We start from the raw sequence: 18243 nt of genomic DNA, 5'->3' as shown, positions 1-18243 counted from the left end.
TTATTTTGGAATATATCCTGTGTTAGATCTCTCCATCATGTTTATAATTTTAAACATCTATACTTCTAAAATATTGATATCCAATTTGACAGCTGTCACGATGTTAAAACAGAGATTCAAAGGATACAATGTTAAATAAGAATAATGTAGGACAGATTAAAAACAACACCACTCTGGCCCTATTGTTTTCCACATTTGACCCCTGGTTGGAAAATTGACCCAAGTTCAAATTTTATGGAGTTCAATTTTCTATATGTCACCAATAGTTTACATGGTATTTGTCACATGAAGTTTTCAGTTGTAGTTAGAAAACCAGGATGGATTCAAATATAAATAGTTTGAAAGCATAGAAAACTGTACCTTACAATTGCATTCATGACTGAATCAGATGACAATACATATACATTGACAAAAAATCTGGGCTAAAACACCCTAGTACTTTTCTGATCCTCAAGGTTTAAACAAGTTTGCACACCCTGAAATGTCTTATTAAAGTTAGGAGATGTGATATGATTTCCAATGAGATAATTATCAATCAAAGTTGCATGCTTTTTCTTGAACCATAATCAAGTACTAATTAGGGGGTGAAGGTCAAGTGAACCCTGCCATACAGACATACCTTACAAACATTTCATTCATCAAATGTAGTTGACCTACTGATTAATGTACCTGGAAACATAAGAAAACCAAAAAAATAACGATTGAACATTGAAAATGAGATCAAGGTCATAAGTTCTCTGCCAGACAGACATGTATAACTCTTAATAGTCTATATATCAAATATAGTTCAACCAATTGTCTAATCTACCTGATACATTGAAACCAGATGCTTCGCAGGGTGCAGCTTTAAACGACCGCAGAGGTTGAACCCTGAACAGTTGGGACAAGTATGGACACAACATTCAAGCTGGATTCAGCTCTAAATTTGGATTGTGATTAAATAGTTGACACAGCATAGGTTTCTGACCCAGAATGAATGTGGTCTAATGAACTTAAAATTTTTTTTTTGCCTTTGAGCAATTCACTATGCTGTTTAATATTATTTCCCTAAAAAAATATTTGAAGAAATTTTCTTTTTATTTATGAAATCTGAAATGAGAAAAAAATGAACCTCCCCCCACCCAATTTTTTTTTCACATGTCCCTTACCCTTATTCCAAAACTAGTCTCAATTCAAATTTCTAATGGAGTTTGCAATAATAACTACTCATTTAAATACAGCATAAAATATTAAAATGTAAAAAAAGTGCTTGTTATCAATGAATTGTAAAGATTGTTGTAATTTATCAGTTGGTAGTAAAAGTGAATATACATTGTATATTGTATAAAACAATGATTTAAGTTGATTCAACTACTATTCTGGACAAAAAAGATAACTCCAATTGAAAATTTCTTGCTATTGCGCAATATTGTGCAATTAGATATTTCTTGCTATTGCGCAATACTGTGCAATTGAAAATACTTGCTATTGCACAATACTGTGCAATTGAAGATTTCTTGCTATTGCGCAATACTGTGCAATTGAAAATTTCTTGCTATTGCACAATACTGTGCAATTGAAGATTTCTTGCTATTGCTGAATACTGTGCAATTGAAAATTTCTTGATATTGCACAATACTTAATATAATAATATTGGATTCTGATTTGAACCAACTTGAAAACTGGGCCCATAATCAAAAATCTAAGTACATGTTTCGATTCAGCATATCAAAGAAGCCCAAGAATTCAATTTTTGTGAAAAATCAAATTTAGTTTAATTTTGGACCCTTTGGATTTTAATGTAGACCAATTTAAAAACGGGACCAAAAATTAAGAATCTACATACACAGTTAGATTTGGCATATCAGAGAACCCCAATTATTCAATTTTTGATGAAATCAAACAAAGTTTAATTTTGGACCCCGATTTGGACCAACTTGAAAACTGGGCAAATAATCAAAAATCTAAGTACATTTTTAGATTCAACATATCAAAGAACCCGAAGGACCCTTTGGACCTTAATGTAGATCTAGACCAATTTGAAAACGGGACCAAAAATTAGGAATCTACATATACAGTTAGATTTGGCATATCAAAGAACCCCAATTATTCAATTTTTGATGAAATCAAACAAAGTTTAATTTTGGACCCTTTGGGCCCCTTATTCCTAAACTGTTGGGACCAAAACTCCCAAAATCAATCCCAACCTTCCTTTTATGGTCACAATAACTTTAGTATAAGTTAATAGAAATCTATGAAATTTTAACACAAGGTTTATGACCACAAAAGGAAGGTTTGGATTGATTTGGGGAGTTTTGGTCCTAACGAATTGGTGACCAAAAGGGACAAAAATGAAACTTCGTTTGATTTCATAAAAAAATAAATTATTGCGGTTCTTTGATATGCCAAATCTAACTGTGTATTCAGATTCTTAAGTTTTATACGACCGCAAAAGTTGAATTTTTTTTGGTCGTATATTGGTATCACGTTGGCGTCGTCGTCTGCGTCGTCTTCCGAAGACATTTGGTTTTCGCACTATAACTTTAGTATAAGTCAATAGAAATCTATGACATTTTAACACAAGGTTTATGACCACAAAAGGAAGGTTGGGATTGATTTTGGGAGTTTTGGTCCCAACAGTTTAGGAATTAGGGGCCATGAAGGGCCCATATAAGCATTTTCTTGGTTTTCGCACTATAACTTTAGTTTAAGTATATAGAAATCTATGAAATTTTGACACAAGGATTATGACCACAAAAGGAAGGTTGGGATTGATTTTGGGAGTTTTGGTTCCAACAGTTTAGGAATATCTTTATAAACATTGTTATTCGATGACAACTAAGCTTATAATGTGTACACTGAAGATTTCAACCATATTCAATTATTTTTAGATTGTTCTTTGCTGATCATTTGTGCTATTTCGAGTTTCTCTATGGGAGATAACTCTTATAATGGTCAATTAAAGATTTCATAATGTTGATCTAGTTGTAAATCCTATCTTGCTTATAATAATAGTAATTCAGAGTTTTCTGCTATTCATTACAGCTTCGGAAAAACACAAAAATGGTCTTTCATATTTGCTGTAAAAAAAATGGTGTTCTCAACTCCTCCTACATTATTGGCTAGGTTTACAATTTGGTGTGGGTTTTTTTAAACAAGACTGATCACTCTGAACTGTCTCACCTGCTGATCACTTTGCTTATCATGGTTGAACTTTTGTTGAAAGTGTAATTTAAAGGTTTCACTACTAGTATCATTTAAACTTAACATTATCAGTGATCCATGTATAAAATGAGGTCAAGGTATGAGAAACCCTACCAGACACCTTATAATCATACTATACATCAATTATAGTCAGTATATTGTTTTCCATGTACATGTACAATAAGAAAAACGGGCATAATATAGAAACTTAACTTTGATAAATGAACAATATAAAATGGGGTCAGGGTCATATGAACCATGCCAGACAACACAGACTTCACTTACACGTAACAATCATTCCATACACCAAATAGAGTTGAAATATTACTTGTCTGAGAAACAGATATAACTTTGAAAAATGAACAATGACCAATCAACCATAAAAATATGGTCAAACTCTACCAAACAGACATGTACACCTTACAATAATTACATACACCCAATACAGTTGACCTTTTGCTGATAATATATGAGATGGGGACTTGACCATTCAAACTTAACCTTGAAAGTGGATTCATAAAATGAGTTGGAGGTGAGATAAATGCTGTCTGACAGACATGTAGACCTTGCAAGGATCCCATATACCAAATATAATTATAATATTACTCACAGGGTAATCATGACAATATCCCTATGATTTTGTTTCAAGCAGTCATTTTAAGTTTGGTCCCAGTATAGTTTCAGAGATTTTTATAATTAGCATCAAGGAATAGTGGTGGTTATAGCTCATTTAAACCTCTAAGCCTTATGAGCTAAAAAGTGGTGAAAAAGCATGAAACTTCAAGTTCTTTGCAATGTCTCTGAAGTATATAGACCGCATGCCAAAACATCAGCAAACATATTAACTCATATGAAAGAATCCTTCCTTTTCAGACCAAATGTTTTGTCATGATGTACTACATGTACCTGTTATTGGATAATTACAGTTTAATATGAAAAATCAAAATAAAATAAAACTACATAATATTGCAATTTATTTTTGAAAAAGAAAATAGATAAAGCCAAAAAAGCAGCACTCTAAAGTCAATTTCCTATACAAGTATAAAATACAACAACACAAGTGTTAACATATTCCTAAAGTCAGTTTCCTATACAAATATAAAATACAACAACATGTGTTAACATGTGTTAACATATTCCTAAAGTGAATGTCCTATACAAGTACATGTATAAAATACAATATTACTTGTTAACATATACCTACAACAGCCTGGTTGCTCCTTTATATTCCTGTCCTTAAAACATCAAACAAGGACATTTGATTCAACAACAATTATAAAATTATTAACATATTTATATTATTATATAATTTTTTTATGCATTCTTATCAAAGGAGACAAGAAAGTAAAATATTAAGTTAGAGTTATCTCTCCTTGTATAGTAGAGATCCTACAATTTTTCCCAGTTCTTACATGCCCATCTTTTATCAAATTTGGATGAAAGTACCATGTAAAAATAAATAAAAGTAACATTTTTATATCTTTAATGGGTAGTGATGGAAAGAATTACTTATAGACAGACAATCAATTTAACTTCAAATTATCAATGATTATCAATTAAAGTCTGGATAGGAGGGTCCATCATTTTTTCATTGATCAGTCTTTAATTTTTTTTCTTCTTCCTCTATCAATTTTGCCCATTATTCTCTATTCTTTATATATAATTTAAAATTTTATATTTATAAAGTATCCCAAAATTTTCTGTTCTTCATTTTTTAAGTCTAGTTTTTCTCTATTCTTTTTAACAGATCTTATTATTTTACTTGTATATATATATATATATATATATATATATTGAACAATCTGAACCAACATTACTTTAATAGGGCTCTCAATTAAAAAAAAATTGGATTCAAAATTGTACATTACTTTTTTGTCTAATTAGTTAGCTCAGCGATAATTTAAGCATTTCAAACGGATCTGCCTTTGAATATATTAACATTGTAAGTTTTTGACGATTTTTAGCATTGGAAATAAGATGTTGTTTGATTGCCAATGAGACAAATCTCTACCAGATACCATATACATGTATTAGCATGGTCTTATCAAAGAAAAGTAACATTGCTCATTTTAAATTCCAATTGAAAGAGAAGTTTCCCTCTTTTTATTTATCAAAGGGAGATAATTCCTGATTCATAAGTTTAATTTTCCAACACCACATGTTTTGATACATTGAACAACATTTTCTCAATTAAAATATTTAAGTTCTTGTGCTGTTCTTCTACATAAGAAAGTTTACTGCATAAAAAAACAGATCAAAATTGTCTTCACATCACAATGTCCAATTATCACAAAACAGTTTGAGTAACTATGGAAATATGTATTGACAAAATTACAGTTAATATGCTTATTTATGTACATTAAAACAACAATAACTGTTATGACCTGCATGTAAAAAAATTCTAAACAACAAAGAAAGAAGTATTTTTTTTCTTTAATGTTTAAAGTGTAGTGTTTATAAATTGTTATTCATATTTTCCTCTTTGAAATCTCAAAAATTGTCTTATACCAAGTTTAAAGATAGCAGCAAGTCACCAGAATCTGCAAAATTTACCACAGACAATTGGTTTTTTAACAGTGCAGATGTTTTCAAATTATATAAAATCTATTGGGAATCACCTTTAGGTTCTTCCAACTTTTTTTCATGTTTATTTGAAGAATCAATAAAACCAAACAATCAATAGCTGTTGTACACAAAAATTAAATTCTCTGTAAAATTGTAAAGTTTCAAATCTTATAAAAAATTGCAGTGATAAATAACAGTTACTTCACAATATGTCCAACAAAATTTACATATATATCCCATTTTAACAACAAAAATGTTTATTAAAATTTACCATTGTATTCTGTTTTAACAATCAACATGATCAATACATTAAGCCAACAATATATATATATGTAATTTAAAGTCAACAAGTAGCATATAAAATCTGTGACCTATTAAATAATTGTTTTTTAAGTAGGTCCATGTACAGTAGCTGTGGAACTGTAGCTTTAAGGTCCTTATGATTTTTTTGACCATTTGCAGACCATATGTTATGGTTTGTTTAGGGTCCTCAGATGTCAAAAGATATCACATCTACAGAACATACAAAGTGATTTAGTTTAAAATTCAATGTTGCCCATTTTTTAAAAGCACATGTAGTAATAATAAATAATGCAATGACCCTATCTACTATCCCCACTCTTTCTTTCCTTTTTTTTTGGGGGGGGGGGGGGGAGAGAGGGTCCCTTGAAAAACTTTTTTCAACTTTCATAAAAAAAAATCTTGTTCAATAAAATGCATTTACTGCCGAAAAAAACTTGGGTTTGTCTTATAAAAGTTAAGAGTCAAAAGAAATTTATTTGTATAAAAACAAAATTCCTCGATAAAAGATGACTGTTCAATGCATAAAAAGCTTCAATCAGAGTTTCCCCAACTTTAATTAATTTGTATATTCAAATTAAACATATAACCTGTAGATGTACATTGTATTACACAATGTTTTCATGATTTTGTTCTTTGGAAAACTTCAATGTTAAAGGAAAACCCATTTGAGAGTCTCTTGAAAAAAAATTACAGCTTGAAGTAATTGTCTAAGGTGGTAGTACCCAACACTACAGGGAGATAACTCTGTAAAATCAGCTAAATATTTTAATCATGTTCATTAATTAAGGAAAGATTAATATAAGCTTCTAAATGATCTAAATTAGTCATGTTAGTGTTTGTCAAACTGCTCTATATCCAATGAAAAGTGATTGGTTCAAGTTTTTTGAAAATTTTATATTTTTTTCAAACGGTCAAAGTAAATATTTTGTCAAATTTTTATGAAAATTAAACGAGCCAAATTAATTTAGTCAAGGTGTTGGATACCACCTTAAGATAATTCAACCATGATATTTTGTGCAGATACATGCTTAATGTTTAAGAACATATGTTGACCTTTTGACCTAAGTCATCATTTGATTCCTTAACAATTCAATTAAGAGGGTAAAAAAATGACAATACATTTATAAATAATTTCATTCAAAAGTTCTGTACAAATATTGAATTAACAAAATTAACCTAGATTAGTATTACACATGTACTAGACATACAGGATCATATACTAGAAAAAAAGTACATGATAAATATACAAATATATCATTTTGAATAAAACAGCGAACATATACAATATAAATCAATGTTTTTGTATTTAAATGCTTTTGGCTGATTTAGCTTAAGATGCCACATTTTCAACTGTCCATGTCTGGCTAACGATGCCACATTTTTAACTGTCCATTTGTGGCTAAAGATGCCACGCTTTTAACTATCCATATCTGGTTCAAGATGCCATACTAGATGTGCAGTGAATTCTAAACGGTTGCCAAGTTTTTTCATACATTTTCTGCATGTGAATGGGTCGGTGTCGTCAGCAGAGTGGAGCGAGTTGTGTAACAAACACATGGTATAATCCTCAAACCAAATACAACAATGCTCGCATTTACTTAATTTCTTCTCCTTCTCTTTAGAGATTGTTTCTTGGACAGGAGACACAGTTTGGCCTGGTCCAAGGCTGGCTGTTCCAACTATGTAAGGAGAAAAGTTTTTGGCTTCTAGATTACTATTGATGTTGTCTGTTTTTGAAGCCATGGTGGCACTCCGTATCATAGGATTCTGCATTTGTCTCAGCCGAGGAGTCGGTATTTTCATGGCTATTTTGTTTCTCATTGCAGCTTTATAACTAGCAGGACCGAAAAGTTTCATTTTAATACCTTTGTTTTCCGCTGGAGGCCCTGTTAACAAATTCTGAACTGCGTTTTCACCAAGATTCCCTGTTTTTGAGTCATCTTGGTCCTCATCATACTCATCCTCATCCTCCTCCTCTTGATTTTCTCCTGCAATATCATCAACGTAAGATGAATTAGTATCGTCTGCCTTGTATGAGTAATCCATACTGTATTCCGGACTTTCTGGTTCCTTTTTAATATGAGATGGGAGTATAAACATGTTCATTCCATCAGACAAGGTATCTGCCTGGTAATTCTCTTCCTGCATCTCCTGTGGCGGAGGAGATCGGGCATATTTTATGGGATAGCTGTATGTGGCCACTTGTGGTTTCTCTAACTGTGCTCCTTGTTTTGGAAGAGCTACTGCCAACCTGAAAAAATAAAAGAAACATATAACATAATGTAATGAAAAGTATTATCAATGTTGTCTTTCAATGTCTTAAAATTTTAAGCTATTTTTGTATTAAAACCATCATACATTTTTGTACTTTTTCTTCTAATATGTCAGTAGGTTGCTGCATCACTTTTGTATACATTTGTAATATAAAATTATTTTGCTTTCAATGTTCATGATGTTAGAAAAAAAAAACAAATTTGGAGGTAAATACTGGTCCAACAGATTTAAGCCATATTCCATTAAAAAAAATGTTGTGTCATAAATATATTACATAGTATTATCTATTATTAATTAACCTGTGTGTTTCGTCCGACACTGAGAATCCATCCATTTTATTAGTGTAGCCATTGTTTCCACCTTGGGCTGCATTCACTACTTTGAGTAAGTCATCCGGTGCAGGTTGGGGACCAAGACTGAATTTAGCCAAACCAATCATGGGTGTAGTTTGGTCACCATTCTCTCCCGGTTCTTGTTTAATAACCATTCCACCTTCTACAGCGGGCCCTTCATTTTTCCCGTAGATCGAGATGTGTAGATTTTTATGAGCATGAAGTTTGGTTATTTCGTCAAATGCTTCACCGCATCTGTGACATGTATAGACAGTAGACACACCATGTGACTGTTGAAGATGAGAATGCAGAGTTTGTCTACGGAGAAACTTCTGACTACAAAGACGACACTGGTTTCTCTGCTTCTGTGGCATGTGAACTTTTAAATGTTGTTTGACATGATCAGAGCGTGTGAAACGTCTACCACAAATGTTACAAGCATACGGACGTTCACCACTATGAACACGCACATGGCGCTGAAGTTTTGATGGAGTTGAGTAGGTCTTTGAACAAACATAACAGGAGTGACATTGGTTTGATTTTCCACGTGCATGTGAAGCAATGTGTTCCTGCATTTCATCGGGAGAATCGAACTGCCTCGCACAATATCGACACATGTATTTTGTGACTACTTTGACAGAGTACTTGCTAGAATTTGGCCCTGTTTTAGTTCTCTGCTCAGTTTGTATACTTATTCCATCTAAATTATCTTCATCCTCATCCATTTTCTCAATTTTAATTCCGTGACTATTTGGGTCTACCCCCATCTCATCTTCATCTAGAGGTTCCTGTTTAATTTTAGGCTGGTTATTTCTGACAGTACTAGTACTTTTTACAGTGGACATAGCATTTTTTGCCAACATTCGAGTAATTTCACTTTCGACGGCCGATTTAATGTAATCGTCTGAGTTATCCATCTTGTATACTAGTTAAGTGATCGGCTCCAGCATATATTGGTTACTTTATACCATGACAATTGTTATCTAAAACGAAAAAAAAAATATTAATTATTTACTTGTACAGGGTAGTTTAGGTCAAACAAAAAGATGTGAGAATTTTTTCATCCTAGCCCCCCTCCCTCTAAAATTCAAATGGATGTAATGATACAACCCTTAATAATGTATATATTATTAACATATGAACATAAGGAGGAGGGGTATGATTGCCAATTAGACAACCGGTTACCATGACCCAGCATTCAAATTATAGGAAACCATAAAAAGCCATTAACAAGTGATAAAAAAGACACCATATAAACATGATAAATGATATAGTTGGCTATAAAAGGACCTGACATGTAAAATATAAAACCAGAGGCAAATTAAGGAAAGGGGGCAGGGGGATTTGGTTTCCTTTCCAAGGAAAAATTTGGTTGATTATATACATTTTTTGTAGGGAATCACTGGAGCATGACTGGAGTGGGCCCCCACTTATAAAACTTTCTGGATCCGCCACTGAAAACAATTCAAATGAGAAAACTCTCAGCCTAATTTATAACATACATATATACCAAGGATTTGTAAAGTCTTGCTATACAAATTCTTGTATGTACCAATAAAAGGACAAAAAAACAAATAAAACAGACAAGAACAAATGACAAGCTACATGTATAATGAAGGGGGTCTCATGGGGGTCCAATCCCAGATCCCGCTTACTGTTTTGTCAGATTCCCGTATCCCGCTTACACTATGTACTTAAGAAATTCTCATTTTTTTGTCATTTCCCAGGTCCTGCTAAAACCTCATTTCCTGTTTTCACAACAAAATAATTTGACTTTCACGTGTCATGCTTACAAAAAATCGGCAATCCTGCGTCACGCTTAGACCCAAATGAGACCCACAATGAACTACAAACTCCTGTCTTAGGACAGGAACATAAAGAATGGGTCAATTATGTATGAACCCCAGGGGCGGCTCCACCTAATTTTAGAAGGGGGTTCTAAACCTAGTAGAAAGGGGGAATTCCAACCATATGTCTCCATTCAAATGCATTGATTGTAAAAAAAAATATTAAAATGCATAAAAATTCTAAATAATTTCATTTGTTTTGTTTTAAGTTTATCCAGCACAGTCATGACAGAAGCTATACATTATACGTATATATTTTTTTGTTTTTTTTTATACTTTTAGTGGTATGACTTATATAAACAAATTATGTACATGTATGTATTTCATTTTATTTTAAACATGACTTTTTTTCTGTCTTTAACTTATATTTTAAATTGATATCATTTTGACAAACATCTTTTAAATTACAATTTGAATATAAAATTGGTATATTATTTATCATTACAGAAAAAATAATAACCCTTTCCATAATAAGTTATACTAAAATGGTATAAAGACATTTTAAAATAATTCTATAAAATTTTCCAAGATTTATCTAATAAAAACTCTTTTTGTTTACAGGAATATATTTTGTTTGTTATTTTCAGGTGGGATATCAAACAGTTATATTAGTCAATATGTCAGGCCTGTAGCCACGAATTTTCAAGGGGGGGTATTTGGACTCACAAACTTGATTTAACAGTCACAATTCGAACAGAACGTTGAATAAAACAGTGCTTATTTGTTCCGAACCCCCCTGGCTAACGGTATGTATGTACCACCTTAAACTATGGCACTTTAAAATATCAATTAAAAATAGATTATTGAAATCTATTTAAAAGCCATAACTGGGTAATTTCTTATAATGAGAAAAAAAATAGAGGAGCCTTTAATATTAGAGACATGTGTATGTCTCTGTTAATATGAAATGTATGATACATGTATATTTCAAACTGTAGAAAATGTGGAAAATACATTTAAACCCAAATATGCAATTCCTATATATGTTTATTTTTATATAATTACCATTCATCAAGACCACAAACAAATGGCAGTGTTACATAATCAAACAATAAAAACATTGTAAATTATTACTTTAATTAGAATTGAATAACAAATAATTGCGTCTATTTTTATCTAACCACGTGTAGTATTTACCTTTGTCCTTAATTCTGATTCGCTGCGCCACCTATCGTAGGTCACGGTACTAATTTATTCCTATAATACCCACTGCCCTTAACGAGGTCACAGACCGTACACAAAAGGAAATTTCCAAAAATTAGGGAAATTAAAACAATATACGATTATTTTATTACTTCAGCTTACATTTAATTTTTAAATCTGCACAGGCATTGCGTTAAATATGGTTTTCAAGATCAAAAATAGGTATTGAACCCTTGTTTTCCTTATCGAACATTAATGGCTGACAAGGGGCGAGACGACCCTCTTTGTCGGAGCATATTTTACCTTAATTACACATACAATCTTATTCATAACTACTTAAAAAATATATGAATCAAATATCTGAATTGTTAAGTAGCGGAATACGCATGTGTGCTTACCAGAGAAGCGAATTTAACTTGACTCCCATGTAATTTCTGAGATCCTTTATTATCACCATTCCTCGCCGACAAGTGCCCTGGGAAGTGTTTCTAAATTAAGAACAAGTGCTCCAGTTGGGATTAGCAGGGCAAGGGAGACAAACGCTTCTGACTTAAAGGATGGAAAGAGGGATAGGGGGCTATTATTTATAAATCCTTAATTTGTGAAATATGGGATACGGATTTTATATCTGACAGTCTATAATATTTATCTGACCCCTTTTAATCTCTTGCTGATCAACATAGTAATTAAAAGTTGACAATGACATTCAACGTCATTCTATTTATTTCAAAACATAACATTGTATTAAAAGTAAACAAAGTCATAAATTTGTAGACTAATGTCATGTTTTAGTCAATAAATGTGTGCACTATTTATACATTCGTCAGATTTTATTAATAATTATAAAGGTAAGCCGAGTTAAGGCCCTTCTTATATTTTTAAATTAAATATTTTCTTATTTGATTAGAATATCATGGTATCAAGGATTTGTAAAGTGTTACTATACAAATCCTTGATGGTGTGCACATTTTAATTTAAAGAGCCCTATGTATATAGCTTTTCTTAGATATATCATTTCCTAAATATAATATCAATCTATTTTTATAAGCAAATGTTAAACTTAAACAAACATGTACGAAAAATATGCCATTTCAACATGATTTTGTATATCATGTATATCTATAATTATTTATTTTATTTATTTTTGGGGGGGGAGGGGGGTATTTAGTGGGTCCAAATGTGTGTATGAATTATTTAAGGGTGCAGCCATTAAACCTCACTGAAGGGGTTATGGGATGTTTTTTAGTCTGAGTAAATTTTTGTTTATAACTGGTTGTTCCCTAAATGTACTCCTATTTTTGTGTTTGAATATTTCTGACGATAATAAGAGCAAAGCGCTGAGTCTGAAGCACGAATTCATTTTTATTAATATTCTTTAACTTCCAATAATGCCTGAAGATAAAGTAAAACAATAATTCTTCGGTCGATGGAAATATACGAAACCGACCCTACACATTTTCTTTATTCTGAGTATTTTTTGGCCTGTGGCTTGTTATTTGGTTTTTTTTTTTTTTTTTTTGTAGGGAAGGGGGCATTTTTTATTTCTTTGGATAAACTGTTTGTGTCTTAAATGTCCTAAAGACAAAAGAAGTTGTTTAAGAAGTCTGTGTTAAAGCCATGAATAAATTATCAATGAAATGGAACAATATTGTTTGCCCCCCCCCCCCCTTTCCAAAACCCGTCATGAATTGTTCAAGATTGACAATTTGCCATCTCCCTTTGAAGAAAAATGCGTAACATTTTTGTTTCCTTTCAATTTCGGATAAAACTTTTAGGTCCTTTGACATGTTTAAGGTTTAGCTATTCAACGCATTCGGTCCTTATACATCCTTGGTTTCAAATATTCGGCTTTGAGAGTTCCTGACGAAGGCAAATCTAGAAAAGCGCTTCGAACGCATGAAATTTATAACGTATTGTTTTTAATTTTTATAGTACTGAATCGAAATCTCTGCCGCGGTCGACTACCAGTACCAAGGGTATCATCCGCTCAGGATATTCAGTACTTCAGTACTGGCTCGATTTATAACAGACCAATTTTGAAATAATAAAGTTTAAACTCCCTCATGCAAAGTTGGCCTAAGAAGGATTTTGGCTATTTTTTTATGTTCTTTTTGGTTTTATTAAATAGGGCTCTTCAACTTTTTCGCGGTCCTTATACATCTTTGGCTTTCAAATACTCGGTTTTGAGCGTACCTGATGAAGGAAATTCCAGAAAAGCGCTCGATCAGATGCATAAAATTGATTAACTGTTGTTTTCATCTGCACTGAGTCCCTTTATCAAATTGGTCAACATCAAGTTGAGTTCTAAAGGGTCCAAAATTGAATTTTATTTGATATCATCAAAAAATGAATTCTTTGGGTTCTCATATATATGCTGAATCTAACCATGTATTTATATTTTGGATATTGGACCATAATAGGTAAATGTCCAATTTTACTTCTTTTAAGTTCTTAGACCGCATTTATTCTGTGTCAGAAACCTATTCGGTGTCAACTATTTAATTACAATCCAAATTTAGAGCTGTGTCAAGCTTGAATGTCGTGTCCATACTTGCCTCAACTGTTCAGGTTTCGAGCTGCGCCCTGCGGAGCATCTGGTTTGTTATGTTTTGTTTGTCTTTTCATTGCTACCGAATACGAATGATTTATTAAATCCAATCAAAGGATCCGTTTCCGATCATATAAATATTTAGTTGTAATTCTCGTGTTTGGCTATGACGTTGTCAGCTCTCTTCAAATTATGAGTTTTTGCTTGGAATCTAATTCCTTTTTTTTTTGGGACGTATAATTCTAACGTTAAACGCTGGTTCCAGAGGGGTTGGACGCTTCTCTAAAATACTGATTGCATCACTTTAATTTGCAATGACTACATTTGAACATGTTATATGTGATGCTAGGTGGAAATGTAGTATCGTATTCATGACAATAACAGACATGGTATGAACTTTGTTGCGTTATGGTTTTTTCTTTTTTTTTTCTTGAAAAAATGCATGTATCTTCCAATACCATAACAAAGAATGAAACAAAGAAAACAAGCTATATAATTCATGGCTTGGTTAATGTCCATGTAATAATGTTTGGTATGCAAGACAAAACATTTTTGTTGACGTCTTTATGAATTTATTTCAATTTGTTTGAATATTTTAGCCAGTTGTGTTGTGTGGCTTTGATGTATATATACAAAGTTTTGGTTGCTGTGTCCAATTATCGTCATATTAACCTTATTATGTCCTGTTTGCTTGTTCACCCAATTTTGTCAAACTATCGTTTATACATGTACCAAGAAGTAGTACCAAACACTGCCTATATCATATTACACAAATAGAAAATGAATCACCCAAAGATGCTCCTATATACCAATATTTGAACACATTTTACTCTTTGGTCCGCTTCATTTTTTTGTTGTTGTTTTTTTTCTCTCTCTCACTTTTAATGATTTTTATCGGATATTTTTTTTTATAAAAGAGTAAAAAAGTAAAAACAATGGGATTTTGTTTACATTTTTGCTTATATTTTTAATGATATAAGTATATATTTTTATAACATGATTTTTTAAACCAGAATCAATGAAAAGTAGAATAATTGTATCTTTTTCAGATACATGTAAAAAAGTTAATATGCAGTGTGAAGCTACTTTAATGTACAAAACGTGAATGTCCTTGTCTTTGTATGATATATATATAAATACATAATTCACTCCTTTATGAAAACATTTCAAATATATTGTTTCTCCTTCAAACTAGTATACATATATTCTTGGTATGAAATCTTTCCGTCTTTATTAACGTCCATATTATCTACTTTGGTGAGTATTTCTTTGTCAATGTCTACACCCATCTTACGAATTTCCTCTACAACGTCTTTTTTTGGCGCGAAACCGTCGTTACTATGGTCAAACTTCAAGAACAGTGCTCGTAGTCTGTTGGTCCTTAAAAATGAAATAAAGAAATACATCAAGAGTTGGGCAAAACAATACAGTATATAATTAAAGTTTTTGCAAGCCATCAAGTTAAGGTCAATCTAATAGCTAAAAAACAAGTTTGCCAAGAAAGCCTCAATCTTTCTTTTAATAAATATTAAGTCATGCACCTAGCAAAATCTCCTGATAAAAGCATGTATCTCAAACATTAACACATATTCAGTTCCATCTTAAATCACATATGTTTTTATATAAAAGGGCATGAATGGGGTTAGCCGGACAGGTTAGGGTGAGGGTTGAGCGCTCACAGACATGTTTAACCCGCCGCATTCTCCAAGTGCCTGTCTCAAGTCAGTAGCCTGTAATTCATTGGTTATCGATTCGTTGGGTCTATCATATTTAAAAAAAAAAAAAAAAATTTTTCTTGTTATAAAGTAGGCCTTGTGTTTTCTAAATTGAATTGTGTCATAGTTATATGTCAGAGCCCTCTATGGACGACTCTACGATATTGTTTTGTTTTATTGTTAAAGGCCGTACGGTTGGCTATAATTGCTTAACATCTACTAATAAATAAATTTGGTGTATTTATTCTCTACTGATTGGTTAAAATTATTAGTTTTATTTTCAATGTTGTCAATTTTGATGGCGACACGCCCACTCTGACGTTGTGTATTCATACACCAACATGTGTGTACGTTGTTATTGTTAATATATATAATATAAAAAGTTCTTTGAGCCTTATTTTTTATAGAAATTTATTTATAATGAATGGCAATAATTATACCCCCGCTTTAAAAAAGGGGGGTATACTGTTTTACCTCTGTCTGTCCGTCCGTCCGTCAGTCCGTCCGTCCGTCCGTCCGTCCGTCCGTCCGTCCGTCAGTCAGTCCGTCCCATGAAACTTTCGTCACATTTTTCTCAGGAACTACACATCCACCCTTTCTGTACTTTGGTATCAACATTTATATATGTCAGCCATACCGTGTGATGCGTTTTCAGATTCATCACTTGACAACTTCCTGTTTACCGAACACTTGTCTGATTTTACACATGATAGCCAAGTTGAAAATTTTCGTCACATTTTTCTCAGGAACTACAATACAAGGATTTCTGAAATTTGGTTTCAGGATTTATATAAGTCAGCTATACCGTGTGATGCGTTTTCAGATTCATCACTCGACAACTTCCTGTTTACCGAACACTTGCATATTTTTACACTATTAATATTATCCACTTGCGGCGGGGGTATCATCAGTGAGCAGTAGCTCGCAGTTTCACTTGTTTATTTTGATTTTATTGAACCATAAAACTAATTTTTGATTTCACATCTACATAATCCGCTTCGCGGATTATTCAATGTTAAGTGTAAAAAATTAATTTTATGGTTCAATAAATTCAAAATAAATAATAGCCATTCATTAATATTTTAACTTCGGCGGATAGTTGTCTCATTGGCAGTCATACCATATCTCCGTATCTTTATATTTACAGAATAGAGAACAGTAAGAACATTATACCGAGAAAAAAACGGACAAAAAAATAAAAATAGGCCAAAATAGGCTAAAAAATATAGAATAGACAAAAAAGCACAAAAATTAAGAATAGAGAAAAATAGAACAAACAAAAAAATAAAGAATAGATAAACTTGAACAGATCAAAAATAGTAAAAATAGACAAAATAAAACTAAAACTGCAGATTAGAGAAAAATGGACACACTGTTTTTTAAAGAATACAGCAAAATGACTGAAAAAATTAAGAATACAAAATAGTTCATTTTCATATTACCAACTTTTAATTGTCTATTTTTTCAAGGGATTGCCTTCTCTGAGGTAAGACATCCTAGTACTCGATGTATTAGTTTACGAGCAACAAAAAGAAGTAAAAGCAAATATATAAACAGTGCAATTTCTGGGGAAGGTTTACTATTTTCTGATAATTTAGTTATATATAGAAAGCATTAAACAGTAAACTTTCCCTCAAAATTGTACCGATTAAAATCTTGAATTTATTTATTTGAGTTGTTCTTGCTTGATCGAGTACCAGGATGTCGAACCTCAGAGATGGTAACGTGTTGAAAAAATATAAATTCCGCAGTCAAAATCGGTAATATGAAAATCTCATATAATATACCATAAATTGTTAAACTTTGCGTTTTTGAAACTCACCAGTGACAAACTTCCTTACCCTAAAAGATCAAATATACCTTGAAAAATGAGGGATCGATACAGGCGCGGATCCAGAGGAGGCGGGGGTTCCGGGGGTTGGAACCCCCCTTTTTTTAGGACGATAAATGCATTTGAATGGGGACATGTAATTGGAACCCCCCCTTTGTCCTGGGTTAGGAATCCCCCCTTTTTAAAATGGCTGGATCCGCCCCTGCGATAATGTGTGTCATTCGATTCATACAAAAAAAATCGGTTTTCTATCTTTTGTTTGTACCTGAGACTACTATAACACATGTGTTATAGTAGTCTCAGTTTGTACTTACATGTATGGTGCATGGCTGACATTTTTTGTGTCACATATTCAATAAATATCACAAATAAACTACCTCCTTTAGATCCCAAGTGAAATTATGTGTCTATCTTATGTCTTACATAATTTTTTGTATACGTGTGGTGAGACTGATATAATGAGAGTTATCGTTAAATTTATAAGCGACATGTACTTTTCTAG

The 18243-nt window shown here is 32.1% G+C and overlaps 2 protein-coding genes across 3 annotated transcripts in view; both read right to left on the bottom strand.

The window, feature by feature from the left end:
• Positions 1-6392: 6392 nt before the first annotated feature.
• LOC143053393 (uncharacterized) lies at positions 6393-12160 on the bottom strand. Its single transcript, XM_076226187.1, has 3 exons — positions 12046-12160; positions 8625-9640; positions 6393-8302 (listed from the first exon to the last, which is right to left on the bottom strand). Exons 2-3 carry the CDS (start codon positions 9572-9574, stop codon positions 7468-7470), a joined length of 1785 nt encoding a protein of 594 aa, XP_076082302.1. The 5' UTR covers positions 9575-9640; positions 12046-12160; the 3' UTR covers positions 6393-7467.
• Positions 12161-15136: 2976 nt separating this feature from the next.
• LOC143053935 (16 kDa calcium-binding protein-like) overlaps positions 15137-18243 on the bottom strand; it is a 43371-nt gene continuing 40264 nt past the window's right edge. For both annotated transcript variants that reach the window (XM_076226740.1, XM_076226739.1), the window contains exon 4: positions 15137-15575. In XM_076226740.1, coding sequence (XP_076082855.1) covers positions 15362-15575 — 214 coding nt within the window. In that variant the 3' untranslated portion in view covers positions 15137-15361. The remainder of the gene's footprint in view (positions 15576-18243) is intronic.

This window comes from Mytilus galloprovincialis, chromosome 12 (assembly GCF_965363235.1).
Source record: "Mytilus galloprovincialis chromosome 12, xbMytGall1.hap1.1, whole genome shotgun sequence".
NCBI lineage: Eukaryota > Metazoa > Mollusca > Bivalvia > Mytilida > Mytilidae > Mytilus > Mytilus galloprovincialis.
This window is presented reverse-complemented; position numbering and strand designations above follow the sequence as displayed.